The sequence below is a fragment of the Akebia trifoliata genome, chromosome 4 (assembly GCF_017979445.1).
Source record: "Akebia trifoliata isolate Shusen 1 chromosome 4, ASM1797944v1, whole genome shotgun sequence".
In the NCBI taxonomy this organism is placed as follows: Eukaryota; Viridiplantae; Streptophyta; class Magnoliopsida; order Ranunculales; family Lardizabalaceae; genus Akebia; species Akebia trifoliata.
In genome coordinates this window covers 14,285,764-14,305,728 of record NC_141378.1, presented here as the reverse complement: position 1 = coordinate 14,305,728, position 19,965 = coordinate 14,285,764, and the positions used below count along the sequence as shown (strand labels likewise).

At 35.0% G+C, this 19,965-nt stretch overlaps 1 protein-coding gene and 2 pseudogenes across 1 annotated transcript; 1 reads left to right on the top strand and 2 right to left on the bottom strand.

Annotated features, from left to right (window-relative positions):
* Positions 1 to 6,628: 6,628 nt before the first annotated feature.
* LOC147404006 (cytochrome P450 86B1 pseudogene) lies at positions 6,629 to 7,360 on the bottom strand (annotated as a pseudogene).
* A 1,409-nt stretch (positions 7,361 to 8,769) lies between these two features.
* Positions 8,770 to 10,308, bottom strand: LOC147404005 (alkane hydroxylase MAH1 pseudogene; annotated as a pseudogene).
* Positions 10,309 to 15,370: 5,062 nt separating this feature from the next.
* LOC147404004 (uncharacterized) lies at positions 15,371 to 15,946 on the top strand. The gene has a single exon (XM_086437623.1). It carries the CDS (start codon positions 15,371 to 15,373, stop codon positions 15,944 to 15,946), a length of 576 nt encoding a protein of 191 aa, XP_086293749.1.
* The last annotated feature ends 4,019 nt before the right edge of the window (positions 15,947 to 19,965 follow it).

Here is a 19,965-nt window from a genome sequence, read left to right as displayed (position 1 = left end):
TGGCCTAGGGCTGTTGAAATACTTTATGTTCCCCAAATTCGATGGCTTAGAGCGATCGAATTCGTCTCATCCTCCATTAATTTGATGATTATGGCCCCTTAAAAAAAAATCAACTTCCACTTCCGAGTCCATGGGACAGATTTGGCTCTGGTCAATGGATCAAGATGGAGCAACCAAGCTTTGGTCCATTAGATTGGACCAAGGGGAAGATAAGCCCAACCAATTGGACCAAGCCCAAGTTCATGAACCTATGACCCAACCAATCTGATCCTATTTGACCAGGTTGAGCTGAACTGAGTTGATTGGATTGACTCACTGTCGAGACCGGCTTTGGTTCTTATTAGTCTTTATCTTGCCCGTGTAAAGTTTTTTGAATCATGTCACTAGTTTGAGCCTCTTTGACTTCTTGTTTGACCCGGGTTTTCCATATTGTTCTTCAAGAATAATTTTTTACTCATAGAAAAGTCAATCCAAGATTTCATATACAATCCCAGATCGACCAACCACATGAACGTGCATGGAGGACATATCCAATTTACAAAGTTACCCTTATTAGGTTTCGTGTGATATTTAGTGATTTGGGATTCTTAGAAATCTCGGAATGACCTTTCTATGAGCCAAAAACCTCTAGTTTAGTTTACAACATAAGAAGTGTGTCGAAAATCAGGCAGGATTGGAAGTTGCTTTGTGGCCACTTAATTTTACTAGGATTGATGAGCACACAACAACATAACCATGTGATAGGGATTGTAAAATAATGAGTTTATCTCATACACATTATTATAATGCATCTAACTAATCTCTATCAAATATTTTCTGAGAAAATCCGCTCTTTTATCCTCACCATCAACCCATTCTTTTTTATGGAGGACAAATGATGGTTTTGGATAGACGTCATGACCCGCCACCAACTCAATATGGAAATTAAAGAGCATCTCCCCAGCCACAAACTTCAACGGAGTAAAAGCCATATCCTTATCGATGCAGATGCTTGGCCCAACATTGAATGTGAAGAAATTTGACATGAGTTCGTACCTTTTCTTCCCATTCTAGTGGATACATCTCTCTGCTTGAATTCTGAGCAATCTTTCCCATCCTTCCCGTTGGGTACAATGAGAAAATTACTTAAAGCTTTAAGGACCTTGGTGGAGGGATATTTTTAAAATAATCCCTAAGTTTTGGGTGATTTCTAAACAGTAAATTCAGTAAAACTTTTTTTTTTTTCTTTCTTAGTAGTCCCTCAACCTCATCTTAGGTTATAATATTTTTGAAATATTCAAACTACCATTTTCATCTTCTTCATATACTTAGGTTTTCCAACGGTGATTCCAATCATCTCCATCCATTTTTTTTTTTTATCGTAAATGACGAATGAAAACAATATACTTCTAATTTTTAACATTTAGATGTATTTTTTTTTACATTTATTTGGACAATTAATAACAAACAATGAAAAAAGATGTTGAGCTCACCACTTTTTTTTAATTATTATTGTTGGTGACCTCACCAGTTTTATTTATTGTCAAACTCACCAATTTGTATTGTTGAGTAATGTTGAACTCAAAAGTAAAAAGTGATGGGCTCGACGTTAATAAAACCCATCGTATTTTTTTGTTGAATTTTTTCAACTAAAATACATAGAAAGATCGACTAAAAACTTGACACAACGACTTTTGTAGATGATTTCAAACTAAAATAACCATCCTTGATCGATTTTCATCTAAAAACAAAGTAAAATAAATGAAAAAACCTCAATTTGTTTTACATACATCTTCAAAATACTTGAAAACCCCCTTGAAAATGATTTCTTCTTCATTCTCAAATCATTTTCATTGAAATGAAGTCTCCGAAACTCAACTGGGATACTGCAAATTTTTTTATTTATTTTTTAACTAAAATAGTGAGTTTAAATGGTTAGGACAGTTACGACATTTCAATTATGAGAAATGTCTTGAGTGAGGTTCATGGACTGATTATTAAAAATAAAAGTTATATTAAATGGACTTAGGTATTAATTAGAAAGAAATCCTCCCCCGGTTCCTTTAAGTAATTTTCCCGTTATTTTATCACACCTCTGAATTTTTTAGGCTCTTTTTGCAACTTTAATAGACCTACCACTTATATGGACAACTGGTTCTATGTACTGTAGCTATTCTTCCAACATTGTACTTAATCATCATAAAATATTAATATTTTCTCATTATAGTTATATCTTACCATTATTTTCAATAAAATGTGATAGGTTCTAGAGCATAGATTTTCATGTTTGGGTTAAAGCTTTGATAATGATAATGATGATGCATTTCAAATGAGCTACGGAGCATAAAATTTTTAAAATAAAAATTCAATGGTGAATTTTTTTTTTTTAAATTCATAGCATTTCGTCTACTAGAACCCCATGGCATCAGATCATGTTTTTGAATGCCATAAGGTGATGCAATAAGGAATTTTTCATTTTTTATTAGGGGTAAGAGAGAAATTATCTATGTTTTAACCACATGTCAAATGGGTGTGGTGCTGTGAGAAAAAAAAAAATCACTCCTGACGGAGAATGACAATACCACATACCTTGTTGTGATATTTAATCATAACATATGGTGTGCTAAAATCACAACACTAGTTTTTTTTGCAAAAATGCCTTAATTTTCTACCTAAGTAGTTGGGCCTCAATGAAGAGTTAAGTAGTTGGGCCTCAATGAAGAGTCTTCATTTTATGTGAAGAAAATGAGACGCAGCAATTAGAGTGGGCTCGGAGCCGCTTCTTGATTTAAAATGGTACATGTGTGGTGTGGGCTGTGCATGTACTGATGGACTAGTCCTGTCGGATATGGCTGGAACACGGGTTGGATTAAACCCAATTACGGTCTGGTCCTCTATCAACTGGGAAATCATGCTAAAAAAAAATAAATGAGACAACTAAACTGGTGGAATTGTTTTCCAAATAAATGATCATTTATTATTATTATTATTATTTTTTTTTTTTGGGTATTTGAGGTTGATGCGACGCATGCCCATCACACCAGCCATGAAATTTAGTGCCTTCATTCATATGTTTTAGTTGTACCTGTGCGATTTGTCGGAGGGTGGCTCTATTAGCCCACACTGAAATGATTGACCATACCGACTTGAGGTGACAAATGTAGAAAAAAGAAAGAAACTTATATTTTTACCCTTTTGAGATTACCTAGCACTCGTCACAACTCACCTAACAAAAAAATCAGTTCTCTCTTCATAATCTTGTTGTTTAGAGTTATGTGAGTGGTTGAATCAAGGAGAATGTGTATATGTATATAGGATCATGTTCAACAACAAATATTTTGGCAAAACATTTTTCAAAACATGGGTTAGAGGTTTTGGAATGGGCTGATTTTTTGTGAGGAGATCATCCTCACCAAAAATCAGCCCATTCCAAAACCTCTAACCCATGTTTTGAAAAATGTTTTACCAAAATGTTTGTTGCTGAACATTTCCCATATATATATAGAGGGAAATGTTCAGCAACAAACATTTTGGCAAAACATTTTTCAAAACATGGGTTAGAGGTTTTGGAATGGGCTGATTTTTGGTGAGGATGATCTCTACGGTGAGGAGATCATCATCACAAAAAATCAGCCCATTCCAAAACTTCTAACCCCATAAAAAATGATTTTAAAAAAATGGACGGTCCATGATTTTTCAACTTGTAAATTGGGGCTAGAAGTTTTGGAATGGGCTGATTTTTGGTGAGGATGATCTCCTCACCGTAAAGATCATCCTCACCAAAAATCAGCCCATTACAAAACCTCTAACCCATGTTTTGAAAAATGTTTTCCCAAAATGTTTGTTGCTGAACGAGACCCATATATATATTTTATTTTTTTCATTTAATAATCAAGAAAGATTGAAAAATCACTATTATATAAAAACTTCAAAATGGTGATTTTAAATTGAAGAATTTAGAGGATTTTTGCTAAATTTTATTCAGTAGGATTAGATTGAATTGGTTTTAATAAATTTGGAAGGTACTTACCGAATATTATCAAATAATATTTGGTAAGTTCCTATCAAACAAAACTGTCTATCGAACATTACAAAATCGATTCAGTAGGGTACCTATTGAATATTACAAAATAAATTCGGTACATACCTACCAAACAAAACTTTCTTTTTGAAATGATTTCAACTTGATTGGAGGTCTTAGGGTAACAAAAACTAGTAAGATCAAAGCTTAAAGCCATCATTGATATCTTTCTAGATTGAAAGAAGAGGAAGAAATGAGAGAGAAAGAGAGAGAGAGAGAGAGAAGAAGAAGAAGAAGAAGAAGAAGAAGAAGAAGAAGAAGAAATCGTTTGAAACCTATTGGTAGATGTAATGAGTATTAGATGTGAAAATAAAATAATTAGATTTGTACAATTAGTTATTTTTTACTTTTAGGTGGGTATCGTGAGTAAGTGGGTACAATGAGACATTTTGGTGTGTCCAAATAAAGCCACCATTTGGAGAATGTTTCCTACAATTAATCCTACTAACAGAAAATGATTCTATACCCTCATCTTCACCCAATTACAAAAGCCCTTGATTTCTTTTTTTTTTTCTTCTTAAAAATAAATCATCTTCAACCTTAATATTCAATCTACTTTATTCTTCAAATCTCATGGAAAAATATTTTGCTCACAAAAGTTTTGCTTTGAGTGCTCACAAAATCTAGGATCTACCAATCATAGGAACCCATATGTATTGAATGCATCCCTAATTTACAAAACTACCATTGCTAGGCTTGACGTGGCACGCACAAGAGACTTTGTGAGTCCTATGACAAAAATTCTTCGAGTAAAAAATCTCTCGAACATCAACATTGTATGGGAATTTTGAGAAATAGAAAATAAATGAATTCTTGGTTTTTTATTTTTATTTTTTATTTATTTTCTAACCCTTAGTTATGATGAAATTGAAAATGATGGATAGACGAGATTGGAAACTATTGTTTATAGATAGGGTTCAATTGATTAGAAGAAATTTTACCACGGTGGTTCAAAAGCTTGAAGATATTGGAGCTTTAAAGAAAATCAATGATATTTTTCAGCTTAACATTTCCATTAAGACCTTGATTTGTCGACAAAAAATCCATCATTTTCTTATTCTTAAATCTTTATATTTAGTCTTCAGGCTTGAAGATTGTGGAGGGACAAATCTACAAGAACCTAGGATGGTGACATATGTCCTATAAGGATGCACATAGTTCCGATATTAAAGCTCGAGCATAAGGCACAAGATCAGGTATAAGGTCAGGTTGAGCCAAGCTTATAGTTCGGGTACAAGGCATAGGTCGGGGTTGAGCAATGTTCATAGGATGGGTATCATAAAGCATAAGGTCGGTGGAATCTTCTCTTGAACATGATTTGAAATGATTTCGTCATTAGAAGGTTATCAAGTAAGAAATTACTCAAAAATGATAAATTTCTAATGTAAAAAGGTTATTTAAGGAGGATAAGATGGAATAAGAAATGTCTAAAAGAGGTTTCTATCCTATTCTCTATAAAAGCTCAACCACATGCTAATGAAAAATTTAAAATTCTTGTTCTTAAACCCTCTATATTCTTATTATAAGGTCTAACTTTGGCATTGGAGGCTCCGTGGAACATGTAGAAGGGGGAACTCCTAGGAATTGAAGATATACCCACAAGGTGCTTGTGGATCTCGAGGTAATCACAAAAATCACCTCTACAAAGGTTGAAGCAAATTGAATCTTAAGATTGAAGATGATTGATTTTAAAGATGACAAATTCATCATTTTGAGAAATAAAATAAAAAGAAAAATTACTTAATGGAGCTGGATGAAAAGACTTGTAGCTAAATAGTCCCTAACTTTTGGACCATAACTTAATAGTCTAGTTAGCACATCTTTCTTTCTGAACAGTCCTAGAACTTCATTTCACCTTATATAAAAAAAAATTAACATACCCAAAATACCCTTTTCTCACATCTTTTATACCTAAGGTTGTCAACGACAATTACGATTCATTCTGACAATTTGTGACAGTAAATCACAAATGGAGAATGATGTTCTCATAATTTGAAAAATAGTGATGTTTGCTCCGAGTTTTTGTTTTGCCATTTTATAATTATACATGTGTTTTGGGTATTTCGGAAAGACATATATATTCAGTGTCAATCATGAAAAAACAAAAAATCGAAATTGCCTAGGCTCGGCATTTTGACCTTGAAAAAGGTCGAGGCTTGACACTTCAACCTTTTAAATGGTTCTGACAATGTTTCAGAATAGAGCCTTGACCTTTTTAAACGTCGAAGGATCGAAGTATCCGTTTCTTGACCTTTTAAAAATGATTTTAATTTTTTCGTTTTTAATTCTACAATTTGTCTAGAGGAGAGTATCTGTTTCTTGAATCTAAACCAAATGGCGCCCAACCAATCTTTGGTATAAGGTTCAGAGGATGAAAGAGGAAAATTAAATACAACATAGTTCACAAGATAATTCAATTATACCAAAGCTTCTATGGACACAACATCAACATCATACAGGTGCAAAGGTAGCTAGTGTAGAATGTTTGACGTTGTAGAAGAATGAGTGCATCTCATGCACATTATTATAATTATACTGCATCTAACTTATATCTCTAGCAAATATTTTCTACGAAATCCGCTCTTTTATCCTCAGCATTAAACCATTCTTCAAATGGAGGAAGAATGATGGTTTTGGATTGACGACGTGACCCTCCACCAATTCAACATGGAAATTAAAGAGCATGTCGGCAGCCACAAACTTCATCAGAGTAAAAGCCATATCCTTATCGATGCAGATGCTTGGCCCAACATTGAATGTGAAGAAATTTGACATGAGATCGTACCTTATCTTCCCATTTTGGTGGATCCATCTCTCTGGCTTGAATTCCACGCAATCTTTCCCCCATATACATTCCATCCTTCCCATTGGGTACAATGAAAATATGATCTTCGTCCCTGGCTTCACGACGGTTGCATCGGGAAATACATCTTTTTCTTTAATGTCTCTACGGTCCAGACTAAGTGGTGGGTATAGCCTTAACGATTCATACAATGCCGTGTGCAAATACACCAAGCCTTTTATATCTTCTAAATCGAAAAAAACTGGCCTTTTAGCTTCGAAACCATCCTCACCTTTCATGTTGTTTGAGAATACAATGCTGAGTTCTTCCATTATCTTCGCCTCCACATCCGGGGACTTTGCAATCACCCAAAAGAACCAAGAAAGACTTGAACCCATTGAATCTCGACCCACGAAAAGGAAGCTCAACATTGTGTCTATAAGGAACTTTTCACCCTTGGGTAGCAAATCAGTCCTTAAAATTTCTTCTGAAGTCAAGTAAGCTGATGTCCCCTCCATCAATTAATAGTTTTTATTTTTGTATGAATTTCTTTTCATAATCAGATAAAATCAAATTTTAATCATATTGGGTGGAACGATGTGTAAATCTCGGGAAGCCTACTTAGATTTTTCCAAAGATAAGTATTAGTTAGTTACACTACCAAACTGTATTGGGAAGGACCTTACTTATTGAGCCAAAAACGAATGCCCGAATCCGTCATTAATTTCAATCGTTATTATTCGCTTTAGTCGGGTGTTATGAGATGTGTATGAGCAGTCGCTAGGCTTAATTTTTGTGATGGATCTTAGCCATCGCTATGCTTTTATGCGTAAGATCCATCAATCAATGTGATTAAATTTAGGTCTTCAATGACCGTCCATTTTAAACCCCCCTTGATCTGAACAAAAAAGAGATTTTTTTTTTGTTAAATCGCAAGAGGAGTGTCAACTGCGTTGTTATTTTTATTCAATTTAATTTATTGTGGTCTGTAGTACAAGAGCTACGTAAAAAATGGACTACAAAGGATCCGTTCCCACTAGTTTGACCCTATTCGACCAGGTTGAGCTTAACTGAGTTGACTCACTGTCGAGAACTTCCTTGGGTTCTGTTTTAGTGTTGATTGATCGCTTTGGGCATTTTCTTAGCCAGTTTTGATTGGGCTTCTTTAACTCGTTATTGGTTCTGTTTAACGATTTTTAATATCTATGTTTACCTCGGTTGACCCATTTCCTTGACTGGCTTTTCCCAAATTGACCCCCCTCTCTCTCTCTCTCGTTTTTGTTTATACATTTAGAGTTGGGCTCTTTAAAAAAAGTATTCTGATTGGGCTTTATCTGGTCCATGTAAAGTTTAATGAATCAGATAACTAGTTTGAATTCCGCTTCCACCTTGTTGATGAAGAAAAAAAATATATACTTCTCAGATAATTAAAACTGTGGATTTCACATAATCCCGAATCAACTATTTACATGAACCCATATGTATTGCAGGGAGTCCAAGTGTATTGAGGACATCACCAATTTACAAAATGTGTTCTTATTTAAATTTACAGCATAAGATTAGGAAGTTTGATAGTGTGTCAAAAATCTGGCATAGAACTTGATTTGTGATCATTTAATTTTGGAAAATCCTGGGGCACTTTGTTTTTCACAGTGATGCTCACTGTGTTGATGTGATAACCATAGACGTGTTTCCTCGAGATATGAGTAAAAAAGCTTCTACAGTTATGTGCGCAACTCCAAGTCAGAAATGTGAGAATAGCAATAAATTTCAACGTCACCCCAGCATTACTCAATAATTTTATTAGAAATGGCACGCACACAAGGGCATAACTATGTGCTAGGGTAGGTACCAAAAGTTATAATGTGAATATTTAAACACAATATTATTATAATGCATATAACTTATTATATATAAAAAATATTTTCTAATAATTGCGCTCTTTTATCCTCACCATTAACCCATTCTTCATATGGAGGACAAATGATGGTTTTGGATAGACATCGTGACCCTCCACCAATTCAACATGGAAATTAAAGAGCACGGCCGCAGCCACAAACTTCATTTGAGTAAAAGCCATATCCTTACCTATGCAGATTCTTGGCCCAACATTGAATGCGAAGAAATTTGACATGAGTTCATGCCTTATCTTTCCATTCTCGTCTATCCATCTCTCTGGCTTGAATTCTAAGCAATCTTTCCCCCATACCGATGCCATCCTTCCCATAGCATACAATGAGAATATGATCTTCGTCCCAGGTTTGACGACGGTTCCATTGGGAAGTATATCTTTTTCTTTAACGCCTCTATGGTTCAGAGTAAGTGGTGAGTATAACCTAAAAGATTCATACAATGCCGCGTGCAAATACACCAAACCTTTTATATCTTCTAAATTGAAAAAAAATGGCCTTTCTGCTCCAAGACCATCTTCACATTTCGTGTTCTTCAGGAATATAATGCTAAGTTCTTCTAAGATCTTTGCCTCCACATGCGGGGACTTCGCTATCACCCAAAAGAACCAAGAAAGACTTGAACCCGTTGAATCTCGGCCTGCAAAAAGGAAGCTCAACATTGTGTCTATAAGGAACTTTTCACCCTTGGGTATCAAATCATTCCTTAAAATTTCTTCTGAATTCAAGTACGCTGTTATTAGATCAGTTTCTTCCACTCCTTTAAGCATATCTTCTCTCTTTGAGGATATGAATTGCGACATATATCGATCTATAGTTTTCTTCGCCTTTTCCAATTTCTTCTCTGTCCCAATTACCAAACAACGGCACAATTTCCACCACGCTTTAGGAACTACATGCCTATAAAATATGGCTTCCGTTGCGTCGTCAATGGCTTGGGCAAGTTCGTTATTAGGAAAGTTTATAGAAAGATTATTAGGATTCCACCCAAATAAAACAGTAAAAATATTATCGAAAGCAAACCTCAAGAACACATCTTCCAAATCAACAACAGATGATTGTCTAGCAACATGAGCCAACAAAGGAACGAGTGAATCCTCCACCACATTTTGGCTCACCTTAGCTATGTAACTTCGAAACTGCTTTGATGCAAACATAGTGTTTGCTAGCCTCCTTTGTGCATGCCAATGATCAAAATCAACATTGAGGATCCCTTTGCCTAGTATGTCGAAGGCCTCGAAATACTCCCGTCCTTTGGGGAAGTTAGGGAAGTTTGTTTTGAGAATGTGCTCAACGTTACGGGGATCGGTTGTGAAGACGATATCCAAACGTCCGATTATCGGTCCCCTTGCCACTATTGTGGTTCCCACCTCATTAGAAAGTTCGACGCACCAATCATGAAAACGGTGCACGTTTAGGAAGAGTGATGGGATGATATCCACAATGGGCCAACGTACTAAGACCTTGTTCTTGTGTTCTGAGTACCATTTAGTGAAGAAGAAGAGTAAAGAAAAGAGGAGGACGATTGCAAGACAAAGTTCAGGAAATGTCTTCATGTTTTTGTTTTGGTGACTTTGGAGGGTGAAGTTGATGATGGTATTGTAGTTTTATTGTGCCATAGCCATAATGACATGCATTTAACCTTATAGTTGGGGGATGTTCTATGCTCCAACAACAATATTGAACACGGACCGGTTGTCCAACGAATTCTAAGATATGGCCGTCGTTTTCAGCGCAATATATAATCTTCCCTCTAGAGAAACGCCAATGAACACCGAATAAATTTTAAGCTCAGAAGTTGTATCTCCTTCACCATCTCTTCATATTTATACAATAAAATTACTATTGAAACAATGCCAACTTTACAATAAATTGTGAAATACTTTTTGGACCCATTGGTATACACGTTGACTAAACAGTAAAACTAGAGAAGTGTTTGCTCCCTTTGTTTGAGATTTATCCTTGGGATAAGTATCTCTGAGATTTCTGTTATCAAGATACTCATAAATCTCAACTATTGGATTTTGTATTTAAAGGGTTGAGATCATGTGATATTTTCATGAGTCATTCTTTGGAGTCAATGGATCTCAACCTTAAAAAATATAGTCAATCATCCCCTACCTTCATGCTCCAACCCATAACAAATTAATATCTATTTATTTTGTAAGGGTTCGATTCTCAATTTTCTTGAATTCTACACAAGTCTTGAATTGAGAATCGAACCGAATTGATCAATTTTAAATTTTCTTAACCCAGAGCCATACCACAACTTGTTCCAAACCGGCTCAAAGATATCGAATAGGTTCAGTTCTTAAGTTGCACTCCTGTAATTATTCTTTGAAGTTAAAGTTAATAAAAAGGGTGGGGCCCTATATAAAACCGAACTTGACAAGAAAAAAAAAAAAAAGGTGTTACAACCCGAAATTCAATTAAGATAATGAATCCGCATAACCATTTTTTCACAAGTGCGTACTTGTTCCTTTGTGGTAGTTCCACACCATTAATTTGACCGTTGCCGGATTTTATGTAACATTAGAGTATCCGAAGTCCAATTGGGAGAGATGAAATTCGTTGAACATTTGAGGCACTAAAGTATAATATCACTAATGCTGCTGGAGGAATTCATAAGTAAGGGAATTGGGTGCCAATAACTATCAATATATTAGGTTTGTCATATTTAATGCAATTTTTTTAAGAATTTGGGGGGGTTCCAATGGCTGTGATTTATATGTATCTTATGCAATACAAACAATGATAACAATCAAGAACATGTGCACATATATGTGGGGTATGCTAATTTCCAATGCTACATGAGAAATGTAGGAAACATTCTCGGTTATAAAAAAGTTCATTCCCTTATGGGCCTAGGTGAGTCAAGTAATCTGTAGCTCTATTTTCTTCCCTCTAGAGAAACTCAAATGAACACCTAATAAATTTTAAGCTTGGAAGTTGTATCTCCTTCACTATCTCTTCATATTTATTTTGTAAAATTTATAGTTTAATTTTCATATAATATTTCATTCATTTATTGTTGAGAATAAATTTTGAACTCAAGACCTCTTGAGTGTTTTATTGTAAAAAGTAGTACTTTCCTTTTTTGGTGAAACATAAAAGAACTCTTTTCTTTTTTCCTTTTTGGTTTTACTTTACTTTATTAGTTTTGAAAGTTCTAAAAACATCTCTTCTTTCTTTAGTCATACATCGGGTAAATACAAGAAAAGTTCTCAACTTATTTATGATCCCTTTCTCTTTAATGCTTGAGTGTGAGAGAGATAGAGACTGGGTCTCGCGCGCACATGGGGGCCCAAAGCACTGTGGGACTGCAACCCATTGAGTTTGGGGTCAACCCGTCGGAAAATCTTAGTACGTGTATGCACATACGATGCGCGCGCAGGGGGGTGCGCATGATAGGCCCTTTTTGCTAAACTTTTATTAATCTCAATCGTTGGTTTGTGTTTTTATATCAACCGTTGATTGTTTTTTACCGTTTTGGACTACAATTGTGAACAGTTGAGTCTGTTGTGAACCGATGGCTTACTGTTTATAAAATAAGTTTTTTTCCTTTTATTCAAGTACAGAAAAACGAAATACTTTCTAATCACTCTTCTTCTCCGATTTCAAATTTTATGTTCTTTCCGAATACAAATCTTGCTGCTTGTGAAAAGTTCGATCTAATCGAGTTTACCGTAGATCTACTATTTCCGAGTGCACGGTTAGCAGACTGTGATTGTTGAATTTTGGAAACCAAATGCTAGAAATCGACTGCACTGAGGATTCAATCTTAAGGAGGCGAAATTGATTTTAAAGACAGCGGCTTCTCCATGCCTCAGTCACCGATAAGTTCTTCCAATTTTCTCGAATTATTTACATTATAATATTGTTTATAATTCATTGTTTCAAAAAACCAGAATCAGAATAATATCCAACAATTTATACCATAAAATTGCTATTGCAACAATGCCAACTTTACAATAAATTGTGAAATACTTTTTGTACCCATCGGTGTAGATGTTGGCTCAACAATAAAACTAGAGACTGGTTTGCTCCCTTTGTTTGTGTATTTGAAACTTAGTCGACCTCTTGACTTGGAAAAAACTTAGAAGCGGCCATCTCGCCTCAAAGTTTTGGTAGAGCCCCCTCCTTTATATGAGGCGGTGTCTCCAAGGAGGTATCTTAAATATAAACAAAAAAGTAGGGATGTGAAATAAATGCAAAAAATTATGTGTCATGTTATAAGGGGGTTCCTCCAAAATTTTGAAGCAGCTAGGTCGCTTTAAAGTCAAACTCTCTTGAATTATTCTATTACATGTAATTGGGAAATCTTTGTAGGAACTAGCCTATGTTAAAAGGGGTGTTAGCCCAGTCTAAAGAGGTGAGCAATGCCTTATGTTAAACAAAACAAAAACAAAAACAAAAAATTGAAATTTTTAGTGTGTACAAATTAATTTACCATCAATTGTGATTTATAGTAATTAGATCCGGGAATTTTTTATAATTATTTGCTTTTAAAAAATGAAAATTATGATATGATGTTGGTTTTAATAGGAGTCCCCCACCGGTTGGAAACCTCACGAGGGGACCATAAATCTGGATCTCACTAAATCTTAGTTTGGGAGACTTTAAAGATGTGGTTGTAGAATGGTAGGGAGAGTTGACACATTTATTACTCATCACTGGGACACGTAGAGAGAATCATCATCTAGTAAATCTCAATCATGATTCCTTATAAATGTCTCTCCAATTAATTAATAACTATTAAAAGTAGTTTATTTTTAAAATTTTAAAATAATTAAATAATGTGAAATTTCTGTTTTGATGTAATTTATTGATTTTTGAGCAAATTGCTGCTTATTGTATAAAGTTTAAGTCGTGATAAATGCACGCGATTTAGATGTTTCGATATACATAAGAAAAATATGTGTCATTTTGTATTCTCGCCACATCTCAAAGGAATCATGTATCTCAAGGAATATAAATCTACGATTTTCAAATATGTCATGCCAAAAATGTCAATTGAGTATGTTATGTGGATAAATCAAATTATCATTAATCTTTGTAGAATTTAAATTTTGGCGTCCAACCACACTAACTCCGTCTTCTCTCATAAAGATATTAAACATCAAGTGTATTAGCTAATCAATGCTATATTGCTATATAAAGTACAAACAAATTGAATTCGCGTCTTTTTGTCGTCATAAATAACACACACCAGTTGAATAGTTCTGTCTGATATTAAAGACGAAAGGGCTTACTTTCAGTGGTGTTGTCACATCAAACAACGACCTCAATAGTTTCTATTACCACCTCATCTTTTGCTAAGGGCACTCCTAAATGGGAAATACGATAGTAACACTTCGATAATAAATAAAAAATCTTATAATTATTTAAAGGGTTTAGTTAATGTGTGCCCTAAAGTCACATGGTAAGATGCATTTAAAACACCTTGGAAATAAGCAATCAAGGGTGTTTTGGGTTAGAAATTTTTTATAGTAAAACAAGTTCTAAAGGTGTATTTAATACATATTAATCATATGCCCTTAGGGCACACACTAACAAGACTCTGATTTTAAAATGGGTTTTTTAACATGTGCCCTAGGGCATAGGGTGCATTAAATACACTTTGAAAATAAGCATTTCAAGTTATTTCAAGTAAACAAAAATCTTTTGAGCGCATTTCCTATTTTCAAGATGTATTTAATACATATAAACATGTGCAACCTAATTAATGGTCTCCCCTAAGGGCATATGATTAATATGTATTAAATACACCTATCCCCTTAAATACACCTAATTAATGGTCTCCCTTAAGGGGAGACCCACTATCCCCTAACCAATTTGTTATTGTGATGGAACTTCTCTCCGTCAGACTGATGGACTTTACTAACAAGGGGAAGCTCGCGTTAATGGCAAGGTGCGAGGAACCCAATATCAATCACCTTATATTTGCAGATGACCTAATGATTTTCTTCAAAGGCAACCTCTCCTCGGCTAAAGCTGTGAATGAGGCTTTGACTTGGTTCGACAGAACCTCCAGGCTCAAGATGAAAGTGAACAAAAGCAATGTGTACTGCTTAGGTAATAAGAACAGAGAAAAAAAGAAAGATAACCATGGAGCTCCAGATAACTGAAAAACACATTCCCGTAAGATACCTTGGAATTCCTCTTACTTCAACAAGGTTAAAGCTATCTGACTGCCAACCTCTAATTATCAAACTCTCCAATAAAATCAATACTTGGAAGGCAAGATTCCTATCAATGGCTGGTCAAATTGAACTAATTAAATCTGTCCTTAGCAGCATGTAGGTATTTTGGATTAGTGTGCTCATGTTGCAGAAGAAAGTCTTAAAAGAGCTAGGAAGACTATTTTCCAGATTCCTATAGGCAAGGCCTTAAATAGGGAACAAAATGCATTGCATCAGTTGGAAAAGGGTAGTAAGAGACAAGAGGGAAGGAGGTCTAAACATCCATGACTTAACTCTTCAAAACAAAGCTGACATAGCTAGGCAGATCTGGGACATTACATCAAACAAAGAAAGCCTATGGGTTAGTTGGATTCAAAAAAAGATGATCAAGGGAAGGCATTTCTGGACCATTCCCCTTCCCATTGAAGCTTCGTAGATGTGGAGGAAAGTGCTTCAGAATAGGGAAGCTATCCAAAATCTGATCTGGCACAGAATAGGGGATGGCAACAAAACCTACATATGGCATGATCTTTGGAGCGCTGTAAGGATCTTGATGCACAATAGGCAACAAGAGACCAACATAGAGTTAAGGCTTTACGGGGAAGCAAAAGTGAGTTCTTTGATTCGCCAAGACTCATGGATTCTCCCTATACATCTAACTGCCACCTTGGGGCTCATATGGGACAACATTCGAACCTTGGAGCTGGATGGCATTGAAGAAGACAAAGTGATATGGAAACCAGATCCGAAAGGTGTATTCACTGTGAAATTTGCTTACAAAGCCTTGCAACAATCCAACCTACAAGTCACTTGGCACAAGTTAGTTTGGTTCCCTAACAACATCAAGAGACATAGTGCTACCTCATGGCTTGGATTGAACAAGGGTCTTAAAACCCAGGACAAACTAATGGCCATGGGAATTACCCCACACTCGAAATGTAGTTTTTGCAGAAATACCCCTGAAAATGAAAGCCACTTATTCCTTAGGTGTGATTATGCCTTCGGGCTGTAGTAGAGATTGTTAAAGAGAATCAACATCAACCATTTAAACAGAGACTAGGATTCTGAGGCAGAATGGCTGAGTAACCACATCAAGGGGAACTCCCTACGCTCACTCGTTAAAAAGTTTGCTTTTAATGCATTCATACACCACATGTGGCTAGAAAGATGCAGAAGAATCTTCAAGAATAGCTTCCTTCCTTTAAATCTATTGGAAAACTTCATTGTTATAGATGTCATCCTTAAAACTAAAACATGGACACAACTACCGAGGACAACGCTGCAAACAGAAAGTTTATGAACTCATGGAACATCAATTCCAACTTCGAGGTAAAGAATACCGTGAGATGCAAATGGATCAAGCCTATTCAGGGTGAATGTGTGCTCAACACTGATGGCTCCCTCAGAGGCATTGTGGGGGGAGAATGAGCTATAATCAGAGATGACCAAGGAAGAACAATAAGACCATTGACGAAAATCACCCATAGAGAATCAGTTCTGTACCATGAGCTTCAAGCGATTTTAAAGGTTTAGACATGGCAAATACTTTTCACATTAGAGTCCTAAATGTTAGAGCAGACTCAAAAATAGTTATCGACTGCATAAATGGCCTAAACAAGACCTTTTAGAAAGAAGAGAAGTTGGTCAAAGCCATCAAAACCAAAGCCTTATTGTTCCACAAGATTGACTTCTCCTTCTACTTTAGAGAGACAAATCAAGTTGCTGATTTCTTAACTAGTTACCTTACTGCCCCTGGTAGCATTAGGTTGGATCCTCAAAGCTTCCTTACTAATCTCAAGACCATTATATGTAAGGATGCCTGTGGGCATGTCTGTGAAAGAATGTAAAGGCCATCTGTTTTCTAGTTGGGGATCTGCTTGACCCCCCTTAATTTTCAAAAAAAAAAAAAAAAAAAAAATTTAATGGTCTCCCTTCAAAAACAGGTTATGAGAATATGGTGTTCAATAAATATAGGTATGATCATTTTTCTTAATAGTATGAGAATATTATATAATAAGTGCCATTAAGTTATGTACTTTTTCTTTGGGACAATCACTATGAAGGACTTTTCATTGAGAATATGTATAAAATAGTTCCATAATAAATAAATAAATGACCATTTAAGTCTCACTTAATAAATTATTAATCTATTACAAATTTTTTGAAGGTTCTTTTAAGAAAAATATTTGAAATACTTCTTTAATAACTTTACAAAGTAGTTTGATCTAAAAGTATACCGAGCCAAATAAAAAACTTGACCAATTTATTTGGTCATTAATATTTCTTTGAAAAAAAATATGTTTTTATTTATTAAAAGATAATCATAAATTCAATATAATTTTATTTGACTTATTTATGTTGACTTGCTAATTTTTGAGTTAAATCAATTCGATGAATGTTCAAATTGAGTTTTAAAATTTTATTTTAATTATTGAAAATTATTTATATATTTTAATAAATCTAACATATATAGTCAAATCACTTTGATGGTGATGATAATCATACTCATCTCCATCATCATCTTTGTTGCAATGGTTATCATCTATTTGAGTTAAGATTACTAGTTTTGGGAAGAGAAAATAAGGATTTTTTTTATTATTGTTTTGTAAGAGATTACCATAATCAAGGGATTTGTCATTAATTTTAAAACATAGGAATACCTAAAATATTCTCAAATAAACACATTTCTTTAAGTCTCAAAATCATTGAAAAGGTAGTTACGGTATTTTTTTTCTTCAAAAATCCTTTTTAGATTAATATTTGATAAAAAATAGTATTAAAGAGTCCATGTTTTTTTAGAAAGAATTTTTTGATACATATTTTCAAAAAATAAGTCTTTGCAGTCATAGATTAGTGACTACTCTAAATCATAGAGTAGTGGTGCATCAACATTTTCATATGGTCACCTTAAATTCTGGTGAGAAGAGACAGAAATTAACGAATCAGTTTGCCTAAAGAAAATGTATTTCTAAATTTACGTGTCATTATCTTCAGGGGCGGAGCTAATAAGGAGTTAGTGGGGGCAATTGCTCCCACAGAACTTTGAGACACCCTATATTTTCAACTAATTACATGTCCCATTTGTCCCCACACCCTCACCTCCCTCCAATTTTTGCCCCCACACCCTCACCTCCCTCCATTCAAGTTGTTCAACTATACAACTAATCATAATTTTCCCCCACTACAAGAAAATCTTGGCTCCGCCCCTGATTATCTTATTGGTCCAATGTGTACTTGAGAGAATCATGGCTAACCAGTACCCCTTCAATGATTTTCATTTCGTCCTTCAAAAACTTTGCAACTACAATTATTTGCAAAATGCATTTATTTTCCACCTAATAAGTAGGGTATCAATAAAGAGTCTTTATTATTTCATTTCTTGTGAAGAAAATGAGACAGCTAAACTGTTAAATGACCCACCCAAGGGCGTAGCTAGTGAGGAGCTGGTGTGGGCCATTGCCCCACGGAACTTTGAGACACCCCTATATTTTCAACTAATTACATGTCCCATTTATCCCCATTCCCTCACCTCTCTCCCCATTTGTCCTCACTCCCTCACCTCTTCAATTTTTTATTGATGACATTGTCTCTTGACCGGGACTTCTCAAATATTAATTGGAAATGACCTAAATATCATTTTCTTCAACTTCTAACTAAAAACCTCTTAATTTCTCCTTAAAATCATTCATCTTCACTATACAACTAACTATATTTTGCCCCCCACTACAAGAAAATCCTGGCTATTCCTTGGACCCACCAAACACCATCCGAAATAGCAATTCCTGGTGGAATAGTTTTTCAAAATAAATGATCTTTTATTGGTACTATTGCTTAAAAGCAATCCAATCGATTCAAAACTCAATAGAGCTTACTTAAAAAGATTGGATTTTGAGATGACTGAGTCTTAAAACTCAATGGATTCATTTAAAGTATTATGGTTTTTAAGACCAGGACAAAACCAAATGGACCATGGCCGAGCTAATTAGATCCAGTTTTGGGCATAAAATGGGTCAGATTTGATCAAAAATCGGAATTTAGCAGGTTTGGACCCTTAGAGTAGATCCAGATATATATAATAAATAAAAAAGTTGAAATATGGTTTGATGTCCCTTGATCTGAGTTGGTTCCGTATTGAATACAGATCCTTCCCTATATCTTCCTAGATCTGAAATATATATTGCTTTGAACAAAACAAAAAAAATTGGATTTTACAAATTATCATTTTCCACTTCTTTCAAATAACATGAGTTTTATAAAAATAAAAGAATTATAATAATAAAATAGAATAGTGTGGCAATTAAGAAAGAAGTATAGTAGAAAAATGTTGAACAATTCAAAATTATTCGATACGAGCCGAATCAAGCGATCAGAGTTGGGTCGGATTCGGATCCAGATTGAGCCACAGAGCAAAATGATTCAGATAAGGTTTATCTAGTAGGATTCAATTTACATCTTAATATGGATATAGTCAAATATGGCCCGGGTCCAACCTTTTTTCAGCCCTAGTCCAGTTCCAGGTTAATGGAATAAGAACAGGATCATGTCAATGAATATGGATCAAGCTCAAGACTTTACCAAGAGCTAGCTAAGGGCAACCCGTTGGACAAAGCCTAGGTTCGTAGACCTCAATCTATCCGACCCATAATCTACTCAAGTTGATCCAACCCATGACCCTACCCATTTGAATGACCCATTACCCAATCCATCTGAACCTATTTGACCAGGTTAACCATAATAGACTTGACTCACTGCCGAGAACTGGCTTTTGTTTTGTTTTAGGCCTTTTTTTAGCCAGAGTTGATTGGGCTTGTCAAACCCGTTAAGTTTAACTCAATTGACCCATTTCCTTGTCTGGTTTGTCCAAAGTTGACCGTCTCTTATGGTGGTGTTCAAAATTACAGTTTTGAATGGGCCTCTTAAAAACCAAATCTGATTAGGCTTTTGGAGCCCATCTAAAGGTAATATGGACCTGTGGAACTCAATATTAAACTGGTCGGGCTTAGAAACAAATGTTGAACCTGAGCCTGACAG

What these genes read in the sequence shown, in the direction of transcription:
- LOC147404004 (XM_086437623.1), top strand. Translation starts at nt 15,371, where the DNA reads ATGTGGAGGAAAGTGCTTCAGAATAGGGAAGCTATCCAAAATCTGATC.